At 50.4% G+C, this 25,760-nt stretch overlaps 1 protein-coding gene across 1 annotated transcript; it reads left to right on the top strand.

The window, feature by feature from the left end:
* Positions 1-568: 568 nt before the first annotated feature.
* Positions 569-24,350, top strand: Tkt (transketolase). The gene is made up of 14 exons (XM_038349168.2): positions 569-785; positions 9,493-9,610; positions 10,439-10,552; positions 11,083-11,180; positions 16,101-16,292; positions 17,701-17,819; positions 18,898-19,091; positions 19,666-19,830; positions 20,720-20,876; positions 20,979-21,109; positions 21,725-21,808; positions 21,934-22,027; positions 22,716-22,838; positions 24,053-24,350. Exons 1-14 carry the CDS (start codon positions 679-681, stop codon positions 24,226-24,228), a joined length of 1,872 nt encoding a protein of 623 aa, XP_038205096.1. The 5' UTR covers positions 569-678; the 3' UTR covers positions 24,229-24,350.
* Positions 24,351-25,760: the final 1,410 nt, after the last annotated feature.

The following is a 25,760-nucleotide window of genomic DNA, read 5'->3' as shown; positions in this document are numbered from 1 at the left end:
CTGGGAGCCTCATTCCTCCCATTCTGGTAAGAACAGTGGTACTCCTGCGCCTACAGATCTAGAGGCAAACCCAGTAATCTCTCCATAGGCCCTCGTAGTCTGAAACCAGCCTACTCTAGTAATTTCTCAGTATTACCGTGACTGGTACTGTGTATTGATTCTCATGCCCTGTACAGGTCCCTAAAGCTCCGGGACTTTTGGGGGCTGGGATACTCTGTTGCAGCTGACCCACAAGCTACCCACCAGCTCTGTGACTTTAATTGACCTTGCCAAGTCTCAGCCTTTTCCTTAGTGAAGTGCACTGAGAATCTCTCTTCTCAACCCCACCCAAGTCAGCCGGCGAACTCTGAGCCACGCTTAGAACCTGGAATAGTGGTAAAGTTACTTTGTTGGTGCTGTTAGAATACGTGGTTAATGCCAACAGAGCGTGTGCCCAGACAGACACCCCAGGCCAGGCAGCTGGTGTCCAGAAAGCGAGGGGCGGGGCCCGAGGGCACTCGTCGGCCTGGGGTGATCCGGCGCCCCGCCCCGCCCCCGCCCCGCCCTCTTGGGTGGGTCCTAAGGAGTCTTAATGCGCCCGCCCGCAGTACCGGGCCTCGGCCGCTGCCTGTCGCCGCTTGACCCGCCGCTGGCTCTGCGTCTCTAGCCTCAGTGTCCTCGTCCTCGCCCGACCGCGCCATGGAAGGTTACCACAAGCCGGATCAGCAGAAGCTGCAGGCCCTGAAGGACACGGCCAATCGCCTGCGCATCAGCTCCATCCAGGCCACCACCGCGGCAGGCTCGGGGTGAGCGCGCAGTTCTGGCGGGGCGGGGAGCCGGGTCCCGCGGTCTCACCGGCTCCGTGTCGCGCAGCACGAAGTCGCCATGAGGGCGGCGGCGGGGGCGCGGTCAGATGGCGGAGCCTTCCGCCGCCGGGGTCGGCCGCGTGGGCCTCGCGAGCGCCTCCCGCCGGCCCGGGTTCCCCGGCTCCCGCTCCACCCGAGCGCGCCTCCGAGCTCCGCGGCTGCACCCGGTGGCCACCATGTCTGCTGGCGGGAGAACCTGGCGCACGTGTGGGCCTTAGCCCTCTCCACCAACCTATTGGTTACACTGACTTGCAGATGGGGAAACTGAGGTTTCGGGTTTATAGCAATTGTTCAAGGTCACAGCGAGAGTTGGCATTTGAGCCCTTGCAGTGTAAGCAGAAAATTGTGTGGAGAGTCCACCATTTTGCAAGAAACTCGGGGCCCACTCATCTCCGAATCTTTAACCACGCTGCCCTCCTCGACACTTATTCCTACTCCTGACTTTTGTGGGTTGGGGTCCTGCTTTGGATCCCAGCGCTGCTGAGGACTTCAGGGTGGGGGCGGGGAGGTGACTCGTGTTCGCTACACCCTAGGCTTGGGAGGAAAGAATATAGGCAAGAACAGACCCGAGGCGGGAGGTTTGCAAAGCTTGTAGAACGAAGGAGCAAGGCCCACACAGAAAGGGAAGTTCTGGGATAACGGTGTTTCCACACTGGGTGATTTCAAGAAATTCTGAGATCTCCATCGGGCCTGGTGTGAAACCGCTGAAACGGAGGTGTGGGCTTTGTGAAATGGTTTGGGGGACTGGGTTGGGAGTGTTCAGGAGCCCAACCAAGCTGTGAACAAAGACCAGAAATCTGGATTCTGGCCAGTTCCATACAGGACATATTATTAAAGGAGTTAATCTCTCTGGCCTTTTAGCGTGGGTTCCTACTTAACCCTACTCGTGCTTTTGAGACGGAGTGTTCTCAGGTTTGAGAGCCCTTTGCCCACCGTACTTCCCCAACATACTTTGGACCTGTTATCTCTCTTTGATTTAGATCGTTGCCTGCGGTATAGGGTGTTCCCTGCCCAAGTAGAGACCTGACTTCCTTTCACACCGTCTTCCTTGCGGCCCTATGATTCCCTTCAGGTCTGAAGTCGAGTCAGAGAGGCGGAGCATTAACTAACTGGTCCCTGTGCGGGGAGCATTTTGCAAAGCCGGATAAGCACACAAACCTTGCCAAGATCAGGGGGCAGCTAACTGGGTATTCCTGGAATGACACAACATCCTTGATTCCTTTCTGATAATCAGTTTACAGGTGAAGACATTGAGAAGCAGTGTGTTAAGTGATCTGCACAAACTGGTAGTCCGTGGCTATTTAGTACTGCCTGGTGTGGGGCTGGCCTCTCAAAATCCTCTTGGGTCGGTTATCAGGCTGGAGAATGAATCAAGGGGTGGGGGAAGGTACCCCTTAGAGAGAAATTAAGTAACATTTTCAGTTGTAAGGGGGCTTACTTCGGAAACCGAAACCAGTGATCTCTCCAGCGGAAAAGGTTGCAAGCCGCTACAGAGTTACACTGACGTTTACATTGTAGCCTTGGGAGTTCAGTGAACTCTGAAAGTATCCATGTGCACAATGGAAGAGGTGGGTATGTAAAACATGATGTGTGTTTGCATGTTCGGATTTATTTTAGGTGCAGAAACGTACTACTTGGAGAAATGTTTTTCAGAAGGAAGTGGCACTGCTTCTCAAGCTCTGTCACAAGAATGATTTTGAAATATGTGTGCAAAGAGTGTATGTGTGTACAGAAAATTTTCCGGGAAGGCTTGAGATGTGACTGTGTTTGGGGCTCCTGAATGCTTATTTGGAGACTCACTGCAAGTAAATGGGGTCCAGCAAGTAAAGGCACCAAGTGAAGGCAGGCTCGGTACTGAAGTTCTGACCCAGTCATTTGCAACCAACTGAACTTACCACCCAATCAATGTGTCCCATTTTCTGAGATAATTTGGAATCTGGCAGAGAAAAAAAAACACTTTGGTCCAGCCTTCACCGGCTGCCCATTGAGGCCGGACATCCTACCAGTTAGAATCCAGGCTGCTGATTTCAGGATGGCAAGTCCTAAGTGGGCAGTATCGTATCATCAGCCTTGGATGCCCTAGACCCCACGAGGTCCCAGAAAGTCAGCACACAGGCCTCTGTGTGGGGAGCTGGGTGGACAGGCCATCCACAGAGGCCTTTGTGTTAAGGTGGCACCCACAGTGGCGGGACTCTCTGGGGTCATCTGCCACGTGCGGAGGCAGCTGTGTGGCAAGGGTCCAACTCATCCAATCTTTAACTAAAGGAAATTCCAGTGGCCTTGCCAGAAGTGGCCAGGTTGCTGAGGCTAGTGGTAAAAGTTCTCAGCCCTCACCTTGCAGGGTTAGGCTGTGTTAGCCAAACCAATGCACCACAGTCAGGCCTGATTTAAAGGGAAAGTAGTCTGTGCTTTCAGCTAGTCCCTTAGAGTTTCTGACCCACAGCTTTTGGGAGAGTACCTGGGAGGATAGGGTAGGCTCAGACCTGGCTTGTAAGCTTGAGGAGATAGGTCTCCATCTCTGTTCTGAACAGCGATGTCCTTGTCAAAAAGATCCTACCATTCTCTGAGCCTCAGTTTCTCCATCTTTAACTGATGAGATCCTAGAAATGTAGTTAGTCTCATTTTCATTACTATAACAAGATAGTGGGGCAGTCAACTTTATGAAGAAAAGTTTTTTCATTCGTTTATTTTAGTTTGGTTTTTTTTTTTTTTTTTTTTTGGAGGGGGTTGGTTTTGTTTTTTTGAGACAGGGTTTCTCTGTGTAGCTTTGGAACCTGTTCTAGAACTAGCTCTGTAGACCAGGCTAACCTCAAACTCACAGGAATCTGCCTGCCTTTGCCTCCCAAGTGCTGGCATTAAAGGCATATGCCACCAGCACCTGGTCTTGTTTTGTTTTTTTAGATTTCTTGATTTTATGTGAATGTTTTGCCTGTAGCATACACATATCTATGAAAGTCAGAAGAGGCATTGGATCCCCTGGAACAGGAGTTGTGGATGGTTGTGAAGCCACCATGTGGGTGCTAGGAATTGAACCTAGGTCCCTGGCAAGAGCAACAAGTAAGTACTTAGAACCCCTGAGTCTGCTTTCCAGCCCAAAGAAAAGGTTGTTGGGTGTTTTGGTTTGTTGTTGTTGTTTAAACTTGTAGTTTTAGGTGGAGAAAGTTCAAGTAGCTTGTCCAGGTGAGGCCCATGGTGGGAATATGTATGAGAGGAAGAAACCTAGCAAAACAGGAAGTCCAAGAGCATACCTCCAGTTCCCCCATTGACCTTCCAACATTCTATAGCACCTCTACACCCAGGTTTAAACCTCCAACATGTACCACATAACAGCATCCAAACCATGGCTTTCAAATCAGGTCCCTCAGGAGTGAGACTGAGGGTTCAGAGTGGACAGGCTCTGGGGTCCCTTCCCCTGCTCAAGTGGTTGGGTCTATTTCCCTGTTCCCCAGCTCTGGCATTCAGAGGCATTCTGGGACATGTGCAGAGGGCCTTCTCAAGATACTAGTCCCCCCTGTGTGACTCCTGCCCCTGCCTGACTTGAAGCTGAGGCAAGAGCAAAGTGGTTGGGATTGCCCCAGCAGCAGCAGCCTTTCTCAATTCAGGGTGAAGACACCTGGCAGCTCTTGAGCTACTGGGCTCTTTGCCTGGGCAAGCTCTGAGTCAGCAGAGCTAACGGCCAGGATTCCTTAAAGCTGAGACCAAGGTATGTGCACTAGCTTAGGCTCTGCTGGGGACTGTCTTGTGGCTTCCTGTGAACTCACACTGGCTCCTAGACTTGGCCTATTGTCTGTAGAGCCTGGATCCATAGAATCAAGAGCAGTTCTCTTTCCCGGTGTCCACGACACCCCTGAGACCAGGGACCTGGACAGAGCTGGGGGTTTAGGTTGGGTGCTGTTGTATCTAGAAGTGAGGTAGAGCAGGACTCACACTGGGGCCTCTTGCCCAGAAGTTGGTTGCATCCATGGATAGAGAAGAGTGCAATGGGCGAGGGCTGTGCGGCTTGTCTGGAAGTGTAGACTCCTGAGCACTGCTGTCCTTCCGCAGACGGATGAGTAACTGCTCCGAGGACGCACATTATGCGGAGTGAAAGCTTTGAAATGTGGGCTTCTGACGCACTTTGTTTTTGTGGCGTTAGTGGACCCGGAGCCAGGCAAGTGCTCTACCACTGAATTGTATTCGCAGCTAATTCTGAGATTGTGTTGTTGTTTTTGGTTTTTGGTTCATTTGCTTATTGAGACAGGGTTTCTTTATGTAGCTCTGCCTGTCCTGGACCTCACTCTGTAGACCAGGCTGGCCTTGAACTCAGATTTACCTACCTCTGCCTCCTGAGCTCCCAAGTGCTGGAATTAAAGGCGTGCATCACCACTACCCAGCCAAGATTTTATACACACACACACACACACACACACACTCACACACACTTACATACATATTTATGGTAATTTTAGTGAATTTATCACTTTTAGGACATTCCCTAGCAAAGGCCTTCTGCATCTGCCATTTTCTCTCTCCCCACACTGAGTCTGCTTTCCTGTCTCTGAAAATTTAATTCTTCTGTATATTTTATCATAATGGAATTGGACAGAATGAGGTCTTTTGGGTCTGGCTTCTTTCACGTGGCATAATATGTATATTTGTCCACGTGGTAACATGACTTTTCATGCCTCATTTCTTCTTACAGACCCCTATTCCCCTGTATGTCACATTTTCTTGTTTCTGTCCTCCCTCTGCTGGTGGCAGGCACTGGGTTTCTGAACAGTTCACTTGACTTCTGAAGACCCTACAGCCTCAGCCCCAAAATGAGAAGCACATTAGAGCTGATCTTTGGTGTTAGTAGAGCTGGTTTGGAAGAGGTGAGACAAAGATCTGAAGGAATGGTCTGAGGTGCAGGATCAGGTTCATTTTGGGTGAGAATCAGCTCACTGTTCGAGGGACTTGATGCCCTGAATTTATTTAAAGACAAGGTCTTGCTATATAATCCTGGCTGGCCTGGAACTCACTATATACAGCAAGATAGCCTTGAACTCATGGGACACAGTCTACCTCCCAAGTGCTGAGATCATAGGTGTGCACTAACAAAATAAAAGGGGGGGCTATGTGCATACTGAGTGTGGCAGTAACCCTGTAATCCCAGCTCAGGGTGGAGTGCCCCACAGACTATCAGTCTGTCTAGCCAGGTTCAAGGAGAAACCCTGTCTCAAAAACTAAAATGGGAAGCAGTGGAGGGAGGCAATCTCTTTGTCTTTTCCTTATCTCCCATTCTCCCAGAAACACATCCTGAATGCCCCTTTATTCTGTTGTTTTATAGTGTGCATAAATTACATTTGTATGTATTCCCAAACAAGTATGCCCTGCTCTGCCTCATGCTGTTTGTGAGGTGACGCTGATGTCATGTCTGTAAATGGTAGGTCACTCATGGCCACTGCTGGATATATGCCACTCTGTTACATTTATCTGTTCTGTTGATGCATGCAAGGGTTTGTTCTGGGTCGTTCCTTGCTGTTTAATGTGGGAACATTCTTGTTTGTTCCTCAGGGTGCACATGGAACATATGTTTCCATGCTTCGTATATTCCTATACATGGGCTTGCTGGGTCTATAGGGCTCAGTGGCCATCCGGTTTAGCTTAACTGGGGAATCCCAGGCCAAATTAACCAAGGGCCCCAGCACATTGGAGGCAGAGAGACAGGTGGATCTCAGTGAGTTCGAGGCCAGCCTGGTCTACAAAGTGAATTCCAGACCAGCTTGGGCTTTTACACAGAGAACCTGCCAGTTTGGAAAGCCCACCAAGGCCATACCCTGGCTCCTTCATGCACATATGCACACACGTGTGCAGCTGAACACATCACATCTGGATCTTTCTTCTGCTCTCTTTAAGCCCAGTCCACTTGTTCCCAGTACTCCCTTGGGTGTCCAGGTCTTTTCCTTTGTAGATTTTAAGCATTGGAGGCTGTCATGGTAAGGCCATGGTGAGTGCTTAGCCCCTCTGGTTTGTTCATTCATTGAGAAAGCTTGAGGCTCCTTGGGAGATCTTTGACCTTTTCCTGTAGGAAGCCCAAGAGCAGGAATGAATGTTATAGAGGTAGAAGCCCTCCTGGAGAGGGGACCAAGGAAGCTTTGTGTGTGTGTGTGTGTGTGTGTGTGTGTGTGTGTGTGTGTGTGTGTGTGTTTGTGGCGGGGGCAGTTCGGGGAAACATTGCACATTTCCTGGGTAAACTGAACTGGTCAATATTTTAAATGCCCTCTTGGGCCAAGGCAGCAGTTTTTATCAAGCAGCCAAGTCTACTTGTAACCCCTGAGAGGCACAAATACCTCCACCCTCACCCCGTTTCTGCTCAGCCCGCATCTTCAGGTATGGTCTACATGGCACCCACAGGCAGGCTGGATTGCAAGGAGAGTTCAGTCCTGAAGCCGCAGGTCCCTATACTTCTGACCCCACAGATGTTCTAGCAATCTGGGCTTAAAAGTGGCCATCCTCTCTCAATGTTTGATTCATTTCCACTCTCTTGCTGGAGTGACGAGTGAAGCAGAGTCCTGACCTGTGGGGGAGCAGTTGGAGACCCTCAGAGGTTTGGCCCCTTGTGCCTTTAGTCACTAGTGGCAGTGGCCAATCCACTGTGTACCTTTGTGTTAGCTCTCACTGGACCCCCCAAGCCCCTTCACAGCGTCCATATTCATAAACAAACTGAGCCTTAGGGAGATGAGCCAACTACGTCATACTTGCTACGGCATGCAGCCCATATTCCCTGCTCAGAAGTACATTGCTGTGGGCGACGCAGGGAGGACTGGGCTCCTTTTGCAGGGCTTTCTTAGTGGGACTTCAGCAGCAGCTGGCCAGATGTGTTGTAGGTATCCTCTTCCGGGGCCGAACAAGGAAAGCTTTAATCAATGGTTTGATCCACTTATCAACTTGGGGCATCTCTTGTAAATTCCTCGCTTGTAAAAACCTCCCTGTCTGCTGTGTGTGAGCTTGGGCATTCCTCTGCCGCAGTTATCTCTCTGCCGTGTAATTCTCGAGAGGTCCTTAGTTATGGACATGCCAGAGTGTCACCCTGTGGCCAGTAGCCAAGAATCCTTGCCTCTATCTTTCTTCTTTGGGGGCCTTCCTTCCCCACTGGGGCTTCCTCATAACAAGCCATGACATTTCCCATCCCCCCTTAAATTTTTATTGCACTTATTTTTTTTTAAAAAAGATTTATTTTATTTTTAGGTGTGTATATGGGTATGCGCATGCGAGTGTAGGTGCCTGTGGAGGCCGAAAGGTGTCTGAACCTCTGGAGCTGGGGTTAGCTACAGGCAGCTCCTCATGTGGGTGCTGGATCAGAACTTGGCTCTTATGGAAGAGCAGTGTGAACTCTTAACTGCTGAGTCATCTTGGGAAGGGGACTGTACTCAAAGGGCAGGAAAGGCAGTTGGCCTGGGTGCTCTCAGCTGAAGTTGATGCTGGAAACAAGGGATTAGGGTCCCTGGGAGCCAGGCAAGAGTTTACATGTCCTCCCCTCCCTCTTTCCAGGTGTAGTGTCTTTCCCCCCTGACCAGGAGTTCATAGAGATGGTTAAGTATGAAGCTACTGTGTGTTGGGGATGTGGGAACTAAACCAGCATGGACAGTTCTGGATTCCTCTACTAACCTGTCTATGCTGGGAGCGATTTACCCCTAACCTGATGGGGACCCCAAGACGGGAGGAGGCTGCTGGTGTGTTCCCACCCAGGGTTGCATGTGCCCTTGGGCTTGGTATTGGCATGTTATGTTTTAGTATGAAACATCTCGAACACTAGCATTAGGGCTGAGCGTGGCTGCATGTGGAGGAGGCTGTGTGACTTAATGGAGTGTGGCTAGGCCGATTCCGCAGCTGGCCAGGAACTGCAGCTGCTGGGCCCCCTTCCGGGGTAGGGAACAGGTCAAAGAAGTGATCCTGTGAGGCCTGAACTAATCTGGCCTCTAGGATACGATCCTTGCGCTTTCTAAAACCATTAGGCTATCAAAATAAGATTCTAAACTAGAGACCCTACCACTCCAGAACTGGAAGGGCGGGTCCTTGCTCTGCCAGCCCCCTCGGCTCTTATCCACAGGCAGAAGGGGTTTTTTATTTTTACAAGGATAGCCTTTTGCGGAAGATGAGCTTGCGTGTTATGCATTTCTCGATGCCAGCTTTCAGAGTGTCTGTTCAGAAAACTAAAGACTAGTGTTTCAGGTTTGCAAACCTTCCCTTACCCCTCTGCCCGTGGCTCCAATGGACCCTGGAGTGGGCAGAATACTCCTTATATAAGCAAGTGGATTCTGGGCAGTCTCTGGGATGTGACTCCTTGGTCAGTGGTGTGGGTACCATCTCTCAGCTAAGTCGTTAGAGTCCCTCTAGGAACACTTAGGTAGGTACTAAGCTCCACCCTCTATACTGGGTACTCTTGGGAAAGCGTGGCAGCCTCTGGTACCCACTGGCCACTCTAGATCCTAAGTCACCAATAGTAGCCTCCTTGAAATCTGTACCATGTTTCTAAGGACTGGGAGCCCATGACTGTAATGAGCCAGGCCTATATGAGTCTCCTCAGAGCAGGCATCCCCAGGTCCCTGACACATGCCAGAGTAGATGTTGTAGGTCAGGGTCTATGGCCAGGATGCTCATGTCTGTCTTCTCTCCTCGGCCACAGCCATCCCACATCATGCTGCAGCGCCGCTGAGATCATGGCTGTCCTATTTTTCCATACCATGCGCTACAAGGCCCTGGATCCCCGAAACCCTCACAATGATCGCTTTGTGCTCTCCAAGGTAAGAGTGCTGCCAGCCACACCTACCTGTGGCTGGGCCCTGTGAGGACCCTGGAATAGTGCGTGGTAGCTCAGCCCCAGCCCATCCTTCCTTCACTATCTGCTTGTCCTGTTCCCCCATCATGCCTTGTGCCGATCTGATAAATTGAACTTGAGCTAAGGAACCAATGCCCAGAATTAATGGGTTACTCTTCAGTAGCCTGGCAGATCAGAAAGACTAACAAGAGGGGTACACTACCGTGGAACCTGCGTGTCTGCGGGGTGTGTGCTCAGTTTTGATGCTGTCCAGGTCTGGAGCCCCTGTGTCGCCTTCTGCCTGAGTCCCTCTGTGTTGTGCCAACATTCTGAGGGCCAAAGTGTGCCCTCCTTGTGCGTGACAGTCCACTGCAGTTTGGGAGTGTGGACACCCTGTGTTTCCTCTTCTAGTAAAAATCCACAATTACCCAAAATCCACCTGTCCTCTGGCCTGGCTCAGCAGCCTCTGGTTTCCTGGGGCAGGCTGTGGGGCTTAGAAGTCTATCCAAGTATGTCCCTTGCCAGAAACAGGGATTAGGGTGGCTGCTGCCTGCTGGGGTTTTGGACTTGTCCAGCTGCACAGCTGTGCCCCCTGCACCTGTCATGGTGCCTCCCGATTTTGGACTGTGGGAACTTTGGGCTGAAAACCAAGAGTCTGGAGAGGGATGAAAGCAGAGAAGTAGCCTTCACTGGCTTCCTCCTCTGAAATGGATATCCTGACTGGCCAGCTCAGCCAGGCCCAGGAGCTGCACGTAAGGTGGGAACGGCCCCTGCAGCTCTGCCTCTGACCTCCTCCTTGTGCACGTCCCCACAGGGCCATGCTGCGCCCATCCTTTATGCAGTCTGGGCTGAAGCTGGCTTCCTGCCCGAGGCAGAGCTGCTGAACCTGAGGAAGATCAGCTCCGACTTGGATGGGCATCCTGTCCCGGTAAGTCACCCAATGGGGGGCCTCTTTGGTCTCTGCTCATCTTCCCCTTTCCTATGCACAAACAGAGAGGAAAGAGGCAGAGGAGGTGATGGCAGAGTACTTGTGGTACCCTCAGTGCCAGGTTGATCCCAGCACATACTGGCATATCACAGGCACACTGTGGTGTAGGTATTGCTAGTGCTAAAACCTCTCTATGTATAATCTCTGTTACCCATCTCTAGTCACTTTGTGTGTTGAGCTGTGTTTACAGGTGAGGTGATGAGGCTCAGAGTGGTTTAGTTCCCAGCCTGAGGTCACACAGTTCACTGGAGGACAGGGCTTGGAATTGAACCCACTCCCATGGTGACTTTGCTGTCTGAATTAGAACTCAGTCTCCAGAAGGGCCTTCTGCAGGGGAGCGGTTCACTGGTTCAAGGTGGAAATGTTGCCCTGGCTGCTGTGGCCAGAGAAGCCAGGGTCTTAGGGGGTGAGTTGGAAGCAAACGGCTCTTTCCTGGCCCCTTGAATAACTGTGGATCTCTCTTATGACAGAAACAAGCCTTCACCGATGTGGCCACTGGCTCCCTGGGCCAGGGCCTGGGAGCTGCTTGTGGAATGGCATACACAGGCAAATACTTTGACAAAGCCAGGTAACCCACACTCCCTACTCCTACCCTTGATAATTTTGAGGGAGGTTCCTCAGTGGTCCAGGCTTAACCCCTCCTACATTACCCCTGGCTTCTCTTCTTGCCTAACTGGGGCTAAGTAAAATAAACCTGTGCCCCCTTCTGCCCTCGAAGCCCTGAAGATGGTGACATGGTCTGCAAACAGTGGTTGCTCTATCCTGTCCTGTTTCGCAGCCACTTCTAAATAATCACTCAGAGACTTACAGGATGTATGTCCTATAGTTCAGGCTTATTACTAACTAGCTCTTACATTTAAATTAACCCATTTCTATTAATCTGTGTATTGCCACATGACCGTAGCTTTACTGGTCTGCTGGCATCTTGCTTCTTGGGTGACTGGCTCATGTCAGGAGTCAGGGAGAGACTCTACCCTTCTTCCTGCAGCTCTGCATGGATTTCCCACCTAGCAGTATTCTGCCTTGTTATAGGGCAAAGCAGCTTTTATTATCAACCAATGAGAGCAACATTTATTCACAGCGTACAGAAGGGTTATTCCACAGCATTGGCCAACACCCTTTTCAGATTATATCGAATCAGATGTAAGAGACCCTTCCAGAGTCTGGCTGTGAGGCCAGGTTTGCACCCTGAGTAAGTACATGGTGCCACCACATGCCCTCAATCTAGTGCCTGGATCCTGGACGTGTCAGAGAAGCCTGCCTCCCTACCCCCATGTCTGACTGGCACCAGGAAGCTTGGCCTGGGTTATTCTGGAAGGTTCCTGGGTCCTGTCACCTCCCATCAGCTGGTGAAGAGACTGGTGGGTGGGTACAGCCTGGTTGCTGGGTTAGCTGTTCTGGACCAGGTGGTTTATAGAACTCCAGTACCCTCGGGACAGATTTCAGCCACTTAGTCTGCTGCAGGTTGCATCAAGGAAGTTAACAAGCTGCTAGGAATAACCACTGGTCCAAACAGTTCCTCCAGCCCGCCAAGTGGGAACAAGGCTGAGTGCCAGGTTTCACTAGAAGCCCCACTGAGGAGAGGGTGTGAGGTGTCACTGGGGAGAGCACTTACCTAGAGCCTCTGGTCTGACTCTGAGTATCCCAGGTGCCCTGTGGGCAAGGAGCTTCCTAGGAGGGCTGGAGGGGACTGGCCTACAGCCAGGAACATCCCACTTCCCCGTAGGTCAAATCTGCAGAAGAGAGGGCACGGCCAGGTCCCTCTGGGGGCAGGTGGCTGCAGGAAGCCTGACTGCCCTGCCCACACACTGGGAAGCACTTGTTCATGGGAAGTTCTTGGGGGGGAGGGCGGTCTGGATCAGCTCTCTAGGAGAGCCCCAGCCCTTCCAGAACCCAACCCCTCAGTCCAGAGTCACCCACAGCACAGTCTTCCTTGCAGTTCCTGGCCGAGCTTTAGGGCGAGCATAGCTACACCCAGAAATGACTCATTCTGAGGTAAAGTACACAGAGTAAGGTGTATGTTTAAGAACCTTTTATCTGGCCTCGATCCAGAGGTGTGAGTTAATTATTCCCACAGTTGCTTGAAGTAATTCCCTGAGAAGGAGTGTTTCCTGACCTCGACATAATAGAACATGTCTATCCGTCCAGTATAGGGAGAAGGGCTTTAGTGGGTTCTCAGAGGCTGTGGTGGCTTAGAGCCAGGCTTAGCTGAGGCCTGGGACCTCAGACAGTACTGTGTAGGGGATGGGGGCGTGGAGGTGAAGGGCCAGGGCACCAGGAGATTATCAGGCCCAGCCAGGCGCTCAGAGGTGGCATGCTGATAGAGACAAAGAGGTTGCTGGCACTCTCTCTCCCTGCAGTCTCTTTTAAAAGTTTTTGTTTTGTTTTCTTTAAGTATATTTATTCACCAGCAGTGATACAGTTAAACAAACAAACAAAAAAACCAAGTTTTTCAGTTTTCAAATTCCTGGTATGTTACCCTTTGAGATTCAGGGACAATCAGTCAGTGTCCCAGGGCTTTCAAAATTCTGATATTTTAGACAAATGCCTAACAGTCTTCATGCTCTTATTTGCGTGGCTAAAATACTTGTTTACCAGAATAAAATAACCTACACTTAGTAGCACTTACAGAAAACTACAACCTGGAGCGATATTAAGTGGAAGACGATAGTGTAAAACTCAGGTCTCCTGAAAGAACAGTCACAGTCGAATCACGTCTGGACCCTGCCTGTTTAGCACGAAGTTATAGAACAGTGATAACAAAAAAGGGATTAGCTCTCTGTTTTATTATCTATTTATAGTTCTAACTGCTGCGGCTAACCTTGAATTTGTGATCATCCGGCCTTGATTTCTTCCATAAGCGGCTGGAATTATAGGCATGCATCTCCAAGTCTGGCTCCCTTTCCTTTCCCTAATTTAAATCTAAGAATATATTTCTTCCACATTAAGTCTTCATAAAAGAATTTACAAATTTGTAGTTCTAATATAAGTTCACATTCTGCTTTTTAAAATACTAGACATCCCCCGTCTCCATTTGTTTGTGGCAGTGAAGAGGCGAATGTGCGTGCCCTGGAGGTCCGTGGATAACTTGAGGACAATCAGGAACTTGGGGAATTGAACTTAGTCGGGCAGACTTAGTATCAGGTGCCTTCACCCGCTGAGCCCTAAAACATGCTAACAGTCTATCCTAGGCATTTCCTTGGGGTTAAACTAGCAAGAGCTGCATTGGTGTCTACAATGCCCTGTCCTGTGGGCATACCATAGACCAGTTAGCTCATCTTGTTGGACATACAAGATGGTTTCCATGAGCATTGACCTGACCTTTATGACTTCACCTTTGCAGCCCCTGGCCCTTGTTTGTTGATGTAGAGCTTTTATTTCTGTGATCTAAAGAATAGAGTAGCCGGGCGGTGGTGGCGCACGCCTTTAATCCCAGCACTCGGGAGGCAGAGGCAGGCGGATCTCTGTGAGTTCGAGGCCAGCCTGGTCTACAAGAGCTAGTTCCAGGACAGGCTCTAAAAAAGCTGCAGAGAAACCCTGTCTCGAAAAACCAAAAAAAGAAAAAAAGAAGAATAGAGTAAATAGGATCTATCAACATTAGGCTGGCATGCTAGGCAGTGTGAGTCTTTGATCCCTGCATTCAAGAGGCAGAGCATGTGGATCTCTGTAAGTCAAGGCTACATTGTGAGACCCTGTCTTAGCTACAAAACAACAAATCACACACATTAGGCAGGCACCTCTACCTGAAGCTAACCGGTTCTTGACTGGCCTAAGTCTTTATGGTTTTAAGCACGTGTCACGTCTTTGTTTTTTCGCAGGGGGCGCAAAGGCCTTGTCTAATTGAGTTAGCGCTCCTCCACTGAGTTGCTCCCCTAGCCCCAACATCTTTGAATTTTTTTAACTCTGATGTACAGAGTAAGTCTGATATTGACAGTTCTGTTAGTGACAGTTCTTAGTTTACAGCCTCTGGAGAGCCGTACTGAGACGGGTACTCAAGTGGATCACAGTGTAGCACCAGTCCCTAGCATTGGACAGGTCTGGCATCTCTAGCTAGGTCCCCTCATCGATTCCCAGCATCTCAGGACTTTAGGATATCCTCCTCTCCTCAGTCTTTTGACCCTATGAGGCCAGCCTTGTCTCTGTCTCCAATCTTGAAGTACAAGACCATGCTGTGACCCTGCTTGGCCCCAGTCTCACTTTATGGAAGTGGTTGGGCATGGGACATAGCCATTCAGCCTCCTTAGACAGGATCCCCACATGCCTGCCTCTCTGGCTCCTATCATGAAGGTCCTTTTGGGGAGCTCTGTGCCAGACCAGAACTCCTTTGGGGTGTTTGGGCTCCTGGTAACCTTAGGAAGAGAAAAGATGACTTGAGGAAAACCACGGTCCAGAAAAGCATGTGTCTGAAATGTGGGCCCTTTGGGCCAGGGTACCAGTGACCCCACCCAGTAGATGGCTCACAAGAAAAACCCCAGGCAGGGAAGCATACAGAAAGTTCTCTGGCCTGTTGGCTGAGGAAGTGCTGAGTCATGCTGACAGCTCTAGCTGCCTGGCTCTTGGCCTACAGTCACTCTGGGGATTCAAACTGCTGTCATGAGCAGCTAAGGGGTATATATCCTCTGTGAGCCTGGCCAGAGAGAACCACACAGCTGAACATGGGGCAAGGTGAAGGGTATTCCCCCCAACTCCCATGTGTTTTCCTATATAGCAAGCTGGACAGTCCAGGACACAGATATGCAACCTTCAGACATAAGTCCTTTGGCAGATCTGAATGTTTTCCTATCCTCTGTGGATCTGGGGAATTCATCTCAGGGAGGTCACACAGCTCAGGGCCCTACACCAACCATGAGCAGACCCATGATGGAGAGAGGTAGTAGCCTCACTCTCCAGGCTAGGAAGTCTCTGAGCCAGTCCCCTGCCTCAGCCTCACTCCACTTCACCCCACCCTCCCAGTAATGTAGCCTGATTTCATGCTCTTACCTTCACACCCGGCTTTGAGATGCCCACATTTGCCTGTGTTGAGGGCAGAAAGCTCCACTGGAGAAAGGCCAAGGACAAGAGAGCCTACCCATGAGGCATCTGGACCCTATGCTGAGCAGCTGTGCCTATTCTTTCCCCCCAGGTGGAATGAGCCTGGTTTCCAAGGTCCCATCTATCCTACTCTGGGGTGGCAGGGGAGTTGGGGGAGTGGGGAGGGGCTGTTGGCTTGCTCTCCAGCCTGCTCAACCTTGTAACTCTTTCCCCAACAGCCCCAACTCTGATTCTTACTGCCCAGATCCGCATCATCTCAGCAGCTAGTCCTGTGGCTCCTGGCAGCTTACTTGTGGAGAGTGGGCTGGGCATTATGGTCCTAGTGACACTGTTGACCTAGCCGTGTCCCCGCTGCCTGCTCTACATAGCCATCTGTGTCTGGCTGTGCCTCTGTCTAGTAGGTTTCTTGGGAGGGTGGTATTGAGGGTCTCATTCTCCACTTGCCTTTTGTCCACAGTTACCGCGTCTATTGCATGCTGGGAGACGGGGAAGTGTCCGAAGGCTCTGTCTGGGAGGCCATGGCCTTTGCTGGGATTTACAAGCTGGACAACCTCGTTGCCATTTTTGACGTCAACCGTCTGGGCCAGAGTGACCCAGCCCCACTGCAGCACCAGGTGGACATCTACCAGAAGCGCTGTGAGGCCTTTGGGTATGTGTGAGGCTGTGGCCCGAGAAGGACTCTTTTAAAGCAAGCGTATTTACATGGTTGCATATCTCATCACCTAGATGCTAGTCTGTTTACGGGGGAAGAGTCCACAGGTGCAAATGCACATAAGCTCAGTCCATGAGGCTGAAGGACATGTAGCAAAGTGAACATGAGTTGGCTAGTCCAACCCCAGCATCCTGGAAGGTAGGAGCAGGCTTCCTCGCTAGTGAAATAATAATCAGGTTTTCTCAACTTCCCACTTCAACCTTCAGGGACAATGAGTTCAGAATCCAGTGTTGTGAAGCAGGGAAGGTGGGTGTGAGCCTGAGGGCTCCCCCCTCAGCATTTCTCCTCAGCCCCAAAGACAAGAGGTTGGGGACTCTAAGGTGCCGTATGGCTGAGGAGGCTACGGAGGACGGCTGGCTGGGAAGCAAGCTGGGCTGGGGAAATGTGGGGCTCGAGAGCCTTGGGTGGGGTGTTCATGGCTTCCCTTTGTGGTGAATTGTGTGGTTGTTGATGAGAACACCTGTTGAGGTTGTCTTGGCCTTACAAAGGGGGGAAAGGGGGGTTAGGAATATTCTTTCTGTTGGGCAGATAAGGACACTGCCACAAGGTGCCTATACGGGGTTTCCCCAAGATTGTACCAGTCTGGAAACTTGAGTATAAACCTGGCAATACCCCCTGGGGTCTGTGTCTGTAATTCCTTGTGTCCTCATACAACTTGCATTATGACCTTGGACAAATTACCGTGTATGTCTGTGTGTGTATATGTGCACACATGTGTTACTGAGGGATAGAATCAGGACCTCATATGTTTGGCAAGCACTAATACCACTGAGCTACATCTTCGGTCTACTGCCATCTTTATTAATAACCAAAAAGGTGGTGGTGCGGGCATAGCTCAATAGTAAAGCCCTTGCCTAGCATGCACACGGCTCTGGGTTCAGTCCCCAACGGTGTTCAGGTTCACAGAGATGTCCCAGCTCCTTGACAGAGGTTAGAGAACACGGTTGAATGTTTCAAAGTTTGCAGCATCTGTGGAGGAATCTGGTGGACACTGAGCCAAACATTTTATTAATCTAATAACAGGTGCGTTCCAAACTCCGTGCGTTGTCTCCAAAACATCTCTTAGTAGGAAATGAGTGGATCAGGACGAGAGGACGGTGCATGACCTAAGCATAGAATTATTTGAAAGGAGGGAAATTAAAAGTAACCAAAGGAGGCAGAATAATGTAGGGAAAGGAAGGAAGTCCAGATTGGAAACAGTAGTGTCTTAGGCTTTCCAGCTGGAGTAAGCTATGGGGTGGCATGCAGGCAAGCTCCCAGATGCTGGGCCATATCTTTTCCTGAGGGCGTTTGTGGGTACTCTGGCACCTGGCTGCCCCTTACCCTGTGCCACCTCTCTCCCCAGTTGGCACGCCATCATCGTGGATGGACACAGCGTGGAGGAGCTGTGCAAGGCCTTTGGCCAGGCTAAGCACCAACCAACAGCCATCATCGCCAAGACCTTCAAGGGCCGTGGGATCTCAGGTCTGTGTGTGTTCCTCACCCCCACAGAGACCCTTGTGCCTGGAGAAATGCCTGCTCTTGGTCATTTTCCTAAAGTGGCTGGTCTTGAGTGAGCCATGTAGACAGGCAGACGTTTCGTAGTGAGACAGCCCCTCTACCCGACCTTAGTGTATGGTGTCATTTAATGGAGTGTTTCTGCCAGCTCCAGCCATCCGCCCTGGGTTGCAGCATAGCCTGGAATTGCACAGCCCAGGAGCTCCTGAAAGACCTGAATTCTCCCCCAAGGAAGTAGTGCATTGGGGAGAGGCTTTCCTTCACCGGGCTGTAGACGATGGCTCCCTGCATCGAATGAAGCGAGCATAGTCCCTCCTCAACACCCAGGGGTGAACTCCAGATGCCAAGGCCTTGTTTAACCCTTGCCTCCTTAAAGATGGAGGAACATCAAGCCTTACGTAATCAGAGTCAATGAGACATCTCACTTCACTTCTGATGGTTGTATTAAAAAGGACAGAAAGAGAACCAAGAATGTGGCATGTGCCTGCACTTGGGTGGTGGAGGCAGAAGAGAGCAAGGTCACCCTCAGCTGCTTAATGAGCTTTAAGCCAACGTGGGTTATGTGAGACTCAAAAGGAAAAGGGGGCTGGCAAGATGCCATGGTAGGTAAAGGTGCCTGCTGCTGCCAAGTTGGCTGATTTCAGTTAATCCCTGGAACCAACATGGAGGTTCAGGTTTGGGGGTGCCTCAGACTGCCTGGTACTGACTGCGAGGGTTGATCTGTTCTTGGATCTCCTTAGGCTGCAGTGACATAAGTTAGAAGTATTCTCTCCCTTCCGACTGTCAGCTTCATCTTCTACCGGGGATTCCTCCCTACTCACTGCAAAACTGAGTCTGCGTTCTCCAGCATGGCCTGCAGAGTCTGGGGCAAGGTCTATGGGGACAATGGCAAAGGGGATCCACATCTGCTCATGCTTGGCTCCTACTCCTTTTCTGTCCCTAATGATGTCCTGTTCTCCTTTCCTGTGACACCACCATCCCCAGGATTTTCCTCTGTGGACATTCCTGCCTGACGACATTCTCTCTTCTCCGGTTGTACCCACAGGGATCGAGGACAAAGAGTCATGGCATGGGAAGCCCCTCCCCAAAAACATGGCTGATCAGATTATCCAGGAGATTTACAGCCAGGTCCAGAGTAAAAAGAAGATCCTGGCCACGCCCCCTCAGGAGGATGCCCCTTCAGTGGACATTGCCAACATCCGCATGCCCACCCCACCCAGCTACAAAGTGGGGGACAAGGTACCTAGCTGGCTCTTTTGTGAAATGGAAAGAATTGGGGTGGGGCTGGTTCTTTAGTTTCCTGAGGTCTAAGCCAAGATGCCTCCAGAGGTTTGTGGAAGGAATGAGCTCAGGTTCCTGTCTGCTCCTAATGGGGGAGTTATGTACTCCCAGGGGCTCAGAGAAGGCAAGGGACTTACCCTTGGTCACACAGTAAGCTTCTAGTTGAAAAGAATGCAGACTTCGGGGCTCCTTTGTGGTCTGGTAGAAGCTAGGCAGCGCTGTGTTAGTCTGTGCTTTGCCGAGTAAAACCCTTCATGCAGCCTGCAGCCTTCTGATACCCAGGCCTTTGATCTTGTGTTTCGGCCATTTCCAGGTCTTGCTGGGCTTTTTTGTTCTGTCTCCCTTTTTGTGTTGTTGTTTTTAGTTTCTTGATGCCAAGTTTCACTGTGTATTGCCCAAACTTGGCCTTAAATTCAACATACGCTTGCCTTGGCCTCCCTGGTGCTGGAATTAAGTCATGAGCTGCTGCCGTGCACAGCCTCAGTCCTACACACGCCCCAGTGGTACTCAGAGCCTTCGTTCCTCCCCACAGATAGCCACCCGGAAGGCCTACGGACAGGCCCTCGCCAAGCTGGGTCACGCCAGTGACCGCATCATTGCCCTGGATGGGGACACCAAAAATTCCACCTTCTCAGAGCTCTTCAAAAAAGAGCACCCAGACCGTTTCATTGAGTGCTACATTGCTGAGCAAAACATGGTAGGTGCTGGAATAGGCTGAGGGGTACAGCCAGCCACAGCTGCAGGACCACCATGATGTGGGTGGGGGCAAGATGAAGTCCTCTTCCTCCCTAGGGCAGCCATATTGGCAATGCCAACTGCCAGCTATGGGCCAGCTCAGAGAAACCATAGGAGCGACAAGGAAGCCATATTGACCTTTGATCTTGAATAGCCACTTTGGGGGTGATTATTCCCAAGAGACAGTTACACATGGAGGATCTTGTATGTAGGACAGGTATGGTGGTAAAGGGACTTGTTGGTCTATAGAATCCTTTTATTTTTTTAAGATGGGCTCTTATTAGTCCAGGCTGCCTTAGATTTCAGTATGTAGCTAAGGCTAGCCTTCAATTCCTACTCCTATATTCTGAGTGCTGGGATTGCAGACTGCTACCATACCTGGTGTCAAAGGAAAATGATTTTTCCTCCACAACTTTCCCAGATAACAGATAAACATACACTTTCATATTCTCAAGTCTTTGTACAAACACTTAACACTTTCTTCAATATAGGTTACACAAAATATTTATAACATAGTTATCATAGCTATTTCTATTTTACAGATAATAAACACATTAAAATTCTTAACTCACTATTAAAGAAGAAAAGGAAATTAACAAAGCAAATGTAGTAACAATCTTAGGAGAAGAACCTGTTCTGCCCTATTATATAACACTTGTTGACTATATTGTGCATTGAAGGAAGATGATTTTGAGAAGTTTTGCGGTGATTATTAACAGATTGTAGGCATACTGAAGTCTCACGTGAGTTAGCATGCTAGGATCGCAGGCTCTTCTACTTCCCACATGTGGCCTCGGGAGGGCTCTGGGCTCCCTGCGTCTTCAGGGCTGACCTGCCCTTCCTGTCCTCAGGTTAGCATTGCTGTGGGCTGTGCCACACGCGACAGGACAGTGCCCTTCTGTAGCACTTTCGCGGCCTTCTTTACACGGGCCTTCGACCAGATTCGCATGGCAGCCATCTCTGAGAGCAACATCAACCTCTGTGGCTCCCACTGTGGCGTGTCCATTGGTGAGCTGAGACCGGATGCTAGCACCCAGTTCCTTCCTTAGATCAGGGGTGTGAGGGGTTGAAACCGGGGTGCCAATCATCTTCTTCTCTTCAATACCCCAGGAGAAGATGGGCCCTCTCAGATGGCCCTGGAAGACCTGGCCATGTTTCGGTCGGTCCCCATGTCAACTGTCTTTTACCCAAGCGATGGAGTGGCGACAGAGAAGGCAGTGGAGCTGGCAGCCAATACGAAGGTTAGTTACGTGACCGTTCTTGAAACTAGCTCTTCCATAGAGAGACTGAAGGGGGTGGGCAAGCAAGCACAGAGTCGGTCACTGGGTGCCCAGGGAGGCATTTCCTGACCTTGTCCCTGGTGTTTGTAGAACTTAAAGAAACAAGGCCAGGAAGAACACCGCTCTCGGTGCTTCATGGCAGTGATGGCCGAATGACCAACACCTGCCGGATTGACAGCCGCTGATGCTTGCCCTCTTTGAGCTGAGGAACAGAGTAAATTGAGCCTCATGGTTCAGATCAAGAGCTGCCTGACAGAGACTAGCATGGGGTTTCCCATTTCTCTCCTGAGGCATTCTGGGGAGTAGCCCCACTGAGAGGTCGAGAGAGTCCCCCTTCTTGCTTGCAGTCTGAGATTAGCTAAGCTGAGGCTGCCTCTCATGTGTTTAGAGGTGCCAGCCACAGAGACCAAGCCCCAGCTCCTGGCTGTAGCAGCTGGGACACAATGACTATAGCTTATCATTGACTGGTGGCTGGAGGAGGCTTGCACCTAGCGGCCCTCTAAAAACTCCCCCCTCTGTCATAGGGCAGGTCTAAGTGCTGTCCTGTATTTCTCAGTTTATCTGTTCCAATCTCAGGGCATCTGTTTCATCCGGACCAGCCGCCCTGAAAATGCTATCATCTACAGTAACAATGAGGATTTCCAGGTTGGCCAAGCCAAGGTCAGTGCTGTGTCCTTGGGTCTGAGAGAACCCCAGAGAGCCACCAACCCTGCTGCTGCTCCCACTACTAGACCCTACTTCACTGGCCCGTAGTCTGAACTTCACTGGCCCCATGTCACCCCCAGGTGGTTCTGAAGAGCAAAGATGACCAGGTGACGGTGATCGGGGCCGGTGTGACTCTGCATGAGGCCTTGGCTGCTGCGGAGCTGCTGAAGAAAGGTGAGGAGAAAGGGACCCAGGTGGGGTCCAGACTGGCGCCGTCGCAGAATCTCATCTAGTTAAATGCCAGTCACTGAAGCCACCCTTTGAGTCATTCTGCCATGTCCAGCGAGACACGAGTTCTAGAACCTATGGTCCCAGTGTATCATATCAGAGGCCTTGGAGCCTGATGTTGGGACTGGAACCACAGCTCAACCAAGCCCTAGTTAAATACATTACTCACCATCCTTGTGCCTCTGTTTGCCCATCTGTAAACTGGTCCTTAACCTTTGGGTCTATCCTGAGGCCTTAGGTGTGACTTTGCATTTGTACTATTATTATAGGTATTAATGTCAGCTAGTGATATCGTAGGGCAGGCATTAACCTCTCAATAGGATCACCAGACTCGTCACTTCTCAAGCTGTGATCAGGAAGTGAAGGGTGGTAGGTATTCAGAGTGGCCTGTGTGGTTTGGGGGCAAACAGGACTATGGCTTGTAGCATGGATCTCCCAGAGGGCACTGGTAAGCAAAGCCTCAACAGTGGGGACAAGGGGACAGACAGCCCCAGAGAGCAGTTCTTCTAGGCCAGTAGCTATGAGACAATCTCCGAGACACCCTACTTAGGATAAGGAGACCCTGAAGTTCCACGACAGGGCATAGCACAGCACATAGCTGTTCTCTTAGCTGTGTCCTGGTCTTCCCTCACAGAGAAGATCAATATCCGTGTGCTGGATCCCTTCACCATCAAGCCCCTGGACAGGAAGCTTATTCTCGACTCTGCCCGTGCCACCAAAGGCAGGATCCTCACGGTGGAGGATCACTACTATGAAGGTAATTGGACTGCACCAGACTGGGTTGGAAAGGCTAAAGAAAGGGGCAGGGGCAGGGAGCCAAGGGGTAGACAATGCATTAAATTCCTCTGCCTTTGCCATTCTCAGCCCTGGCAAGGGTTCGTGGAGCTTAGCCAGTCCACAGCTGTAAGTTAGCTGGGTCCCTAAGCCAAAGCCCTCACAAGAGACCAAGTCCCAGCTGTACTGACGTAAGGTTGTGCGTTTTCTGGCTACATACAGAATGTCATCTTTGATCCTTTCAAAGCAGATCCTACAAGCACCTGCCACATTTCTTAAAGGTGTCTCCGGGGAAGATGTGAGCTTAGACTCTAAGGTCAAGTCCAAAACTTGGGGTCAAGTTGCCTTCCACCACGTGTGCACACACATACTAAATAAAAAAATAAATGTTTAAAAGCTAAAGGAGCTGGAAAGATTTGGCAAGGAGCTGGAAAGATTCGGCAGTCTGCCAGAGGACCTTGGTTTGATCCCCAGCATCCACATAGTCATTCACAACCGTTTAACACTCCTATTCCAGGGGACCAGTTAAAAAAAAAAAAAAAGATGTCCCATGGGCACTCTTTTCAGCTTTTTTTCTAATTGATTTTTATTGAGCTCTACATTTTTCTCTGCTCCCCTCCCTGCCTCTCCCCTCCTCCCTTCAACCCTCCCCAAGGTCCCCATGCTCAATGGGCACATTTTTAAAAAGGTTTGGATTTTTTTTTTTTAAGTTGTGTAAAGCTAAGTGTCCTGGCAATCAATGTCCCTTTAAATCCCAGCACTCAGGAGGTAAAGATGGGTGAATCTTTTGTGAATTCAAGGTCACCTTGATTTACATAGGGAGTTCTCAACCAGACAAAGCTACAAACAAAAATGGCTGTAGGGCTCAGTTGGTAGAGTCCTTGCCTAGGGTGCATGAAGTCTTGGGTTCCATTCCCAGTACTGCAAAATCGGGCAGGTGGCTTATACTTGTAATCCCAACACTCTGGAGGTCGAATTAAAAGAATCAGAAGTTCAAGGCCATCCTAGACTGTGATCAGTTTGAGGCCCTCCTGAGCTATCTCAGGAAAAACCATATTGAAGTGTACATTTGGACTTGGAGTGAGTATTGAGTGCTATGATGGATTAGTGATGCCTGCTCTGGCAAGGGGTGGGGGGCATGTGCAACCTTTGCCATCTTGGGCTCAGACTGAGACCCATCTGACTCTCCTTTCTCAGGTGGCATAGGTGAGGCCGTGTCTGCCGCAGTCGTGGGCGAACCCGGAGTCACTGTCACCCGCCTGGCTGTCAGCCAAGTGCCAAGAAGTGGGAAGCCAGCTGAGCTGCTGAAGATGTTTGGTATTGACAAGGATGCCATTGTGCAAGCTGTGAAGGGCCTTGTCACCAAGGGCTAGGAAGAGCCCTGGGGAAGGCATGGGGTGCTGGGTGGGAGAACCGTACATTCCTGCAAGGTTCTAGCAAGGTGCTGAGAAGCGTACTAAGAAGAGACGTAAATATATGTTTTGAGAAAAATGAACCCTGAGACCATTTTTTCTCTTTCCTGTGAATGTATCCAGTGCGAGTTGTGGGAAGAAAGGGGGGAGGGAAGAAGGAGGGAGACAGCTGACACTCAGCTTGGGGTCAGGATCTGGGTGTCCCCAGGAATCACCTTCCCTTGTCCAGCCTCTCCCAGCCACAACCAGGGGACACTCACTGCACCCTGCCTTTTAGCCAGACTAGGATCCAGCCCCTTCCTCCCTCCCCAGTGTGCCCCAAAGCCAGCAGTATTCTAAGGCTCCCTGCTTAGAAACTTGCCTGGATCCTTCATGGCTACCTCATGTCCCTCAAGTTCTTGCAACTCTGTTGTCAAAAGTTGTAGGATTCATTTGTTCTTTGTCTTTTGGGGGACATGAGCTACTGGCGGGCTTCCTAGGAAGTGCTCAGTGCCTTGGGAAGGATGAGCAGTCTGCAGAGCTGTTCTCGTGTCTTCCCTTGAGTCTGAGCAGAGGAATCCTGTCACACTGATCAGCTAGTGAGCTGTTTGGCTAGATCTGGCTGTGCCAGGGACTGTGTGGCACCAACTCCAGAAACAGCAGGGAAGGTAGCTCTCAGGAAGATGACTGGGACTTCGCAGTGGGTAAGTGGATTCAGGGCAAACCGCGGGAGGCTTGGAGCCTACGTATCTGAGAAAAGCAGGCAGGCCATTTCCCTATCTGGGACAGTAGGAAGGAACTGCTTCTTAGCCAACAGTTTGGAGCCCTGGCATAATTACAGGGCTTTTTTTTTTTTTTTTTTTTTTTACATAGTCGATAACAACAACAAACTAGTAAACCATAAAACCCGAGGTCTGGAGTGCTTAGTCACCACCTGGTGGTCATCTGTGGTACTACAATGCTAAGCACACCCTGTACACAGAGGAATCGGGAGGAAGGAGATTGAGGAAGGTGCTGTGTTCTGAGCTCTGGGCCGCAACTGCTCGCAGCAGGTGGAGGAAGTGACAGTGGCATTACTGAAATTCTCCGGTACTACTTCATACGCACACACTTTATTTACTTCTTACTACAAGATAATGTGATCCTTGGCCCAGTGTGAACAGTAAAGGACCACAGCTTGTGACTCGACATTTTTTGTCCCTATGGCCTCCTTATAGGAGAAACTATGCAGTCTTTGTCCTGAAGGATGATGGGAGCAGCCTTCAGCTTAGTGCCTATATGTGTCAACAAAGTTGCTGCACTATCTATGCATGTATGTAAAGATGTTCCCAAAAGCAAAATGGGACGGATACGCCCAGCTGCAGGACCCACGAGACTCTGCTGAGCCTCCCCCTGCTGTGAACCAAGGATCTGAGCAGGATTAGCTAATGAATGCTAGGCAGCGTGATGGGAACTAGAGGGGCAAGGGCTTGAGGCGGTGCCATGCGGTGAGAATGTACAGTTGGGGCAGACTT

Source organism: Arvicola amphibius, chromosome 12, assembly GCF_903992535.2.
Source record: "Arvicola amphibius chromosome 12, mArvAmp1.2, whole genome shotgun sequence".
NCBI classification, from domain to species: domain Eukaryota; kingdom Metazoa; phylum Chordata; class Mammalia; order Rodentia; family Cricetidae; genus Arvicola; species Arvicola amphibius.
The sequence above is the reverse complement of the archived record's forward strand: the minus strand, read 5'-3'. Positions and strand labels throughout refer to the sequence as shown.

Coding starts and splice junctions, on each gene's coding strand:
- Tkt (XM_038349168.2), top strand. CDS start 679: ATGGAAGGTTACCACAAGCCGGATCAGCAGAAGCTGCAGGCCCTGAAG. Junction 786..9,492: donor ACCACCGCGGCAGGCTCGGG/GTGAGCGCGCAG, acceptor CCTCGGCCACAG/CCATCCCACATCATGCTGCA. Junction 9,611..10,438: donor ATCGCTTTGTGCTCTCCAAG/GTAAGAGTGCTG, acceptor ACGTCCCCACAG/GGCCATGCTGCGCCCATCCT.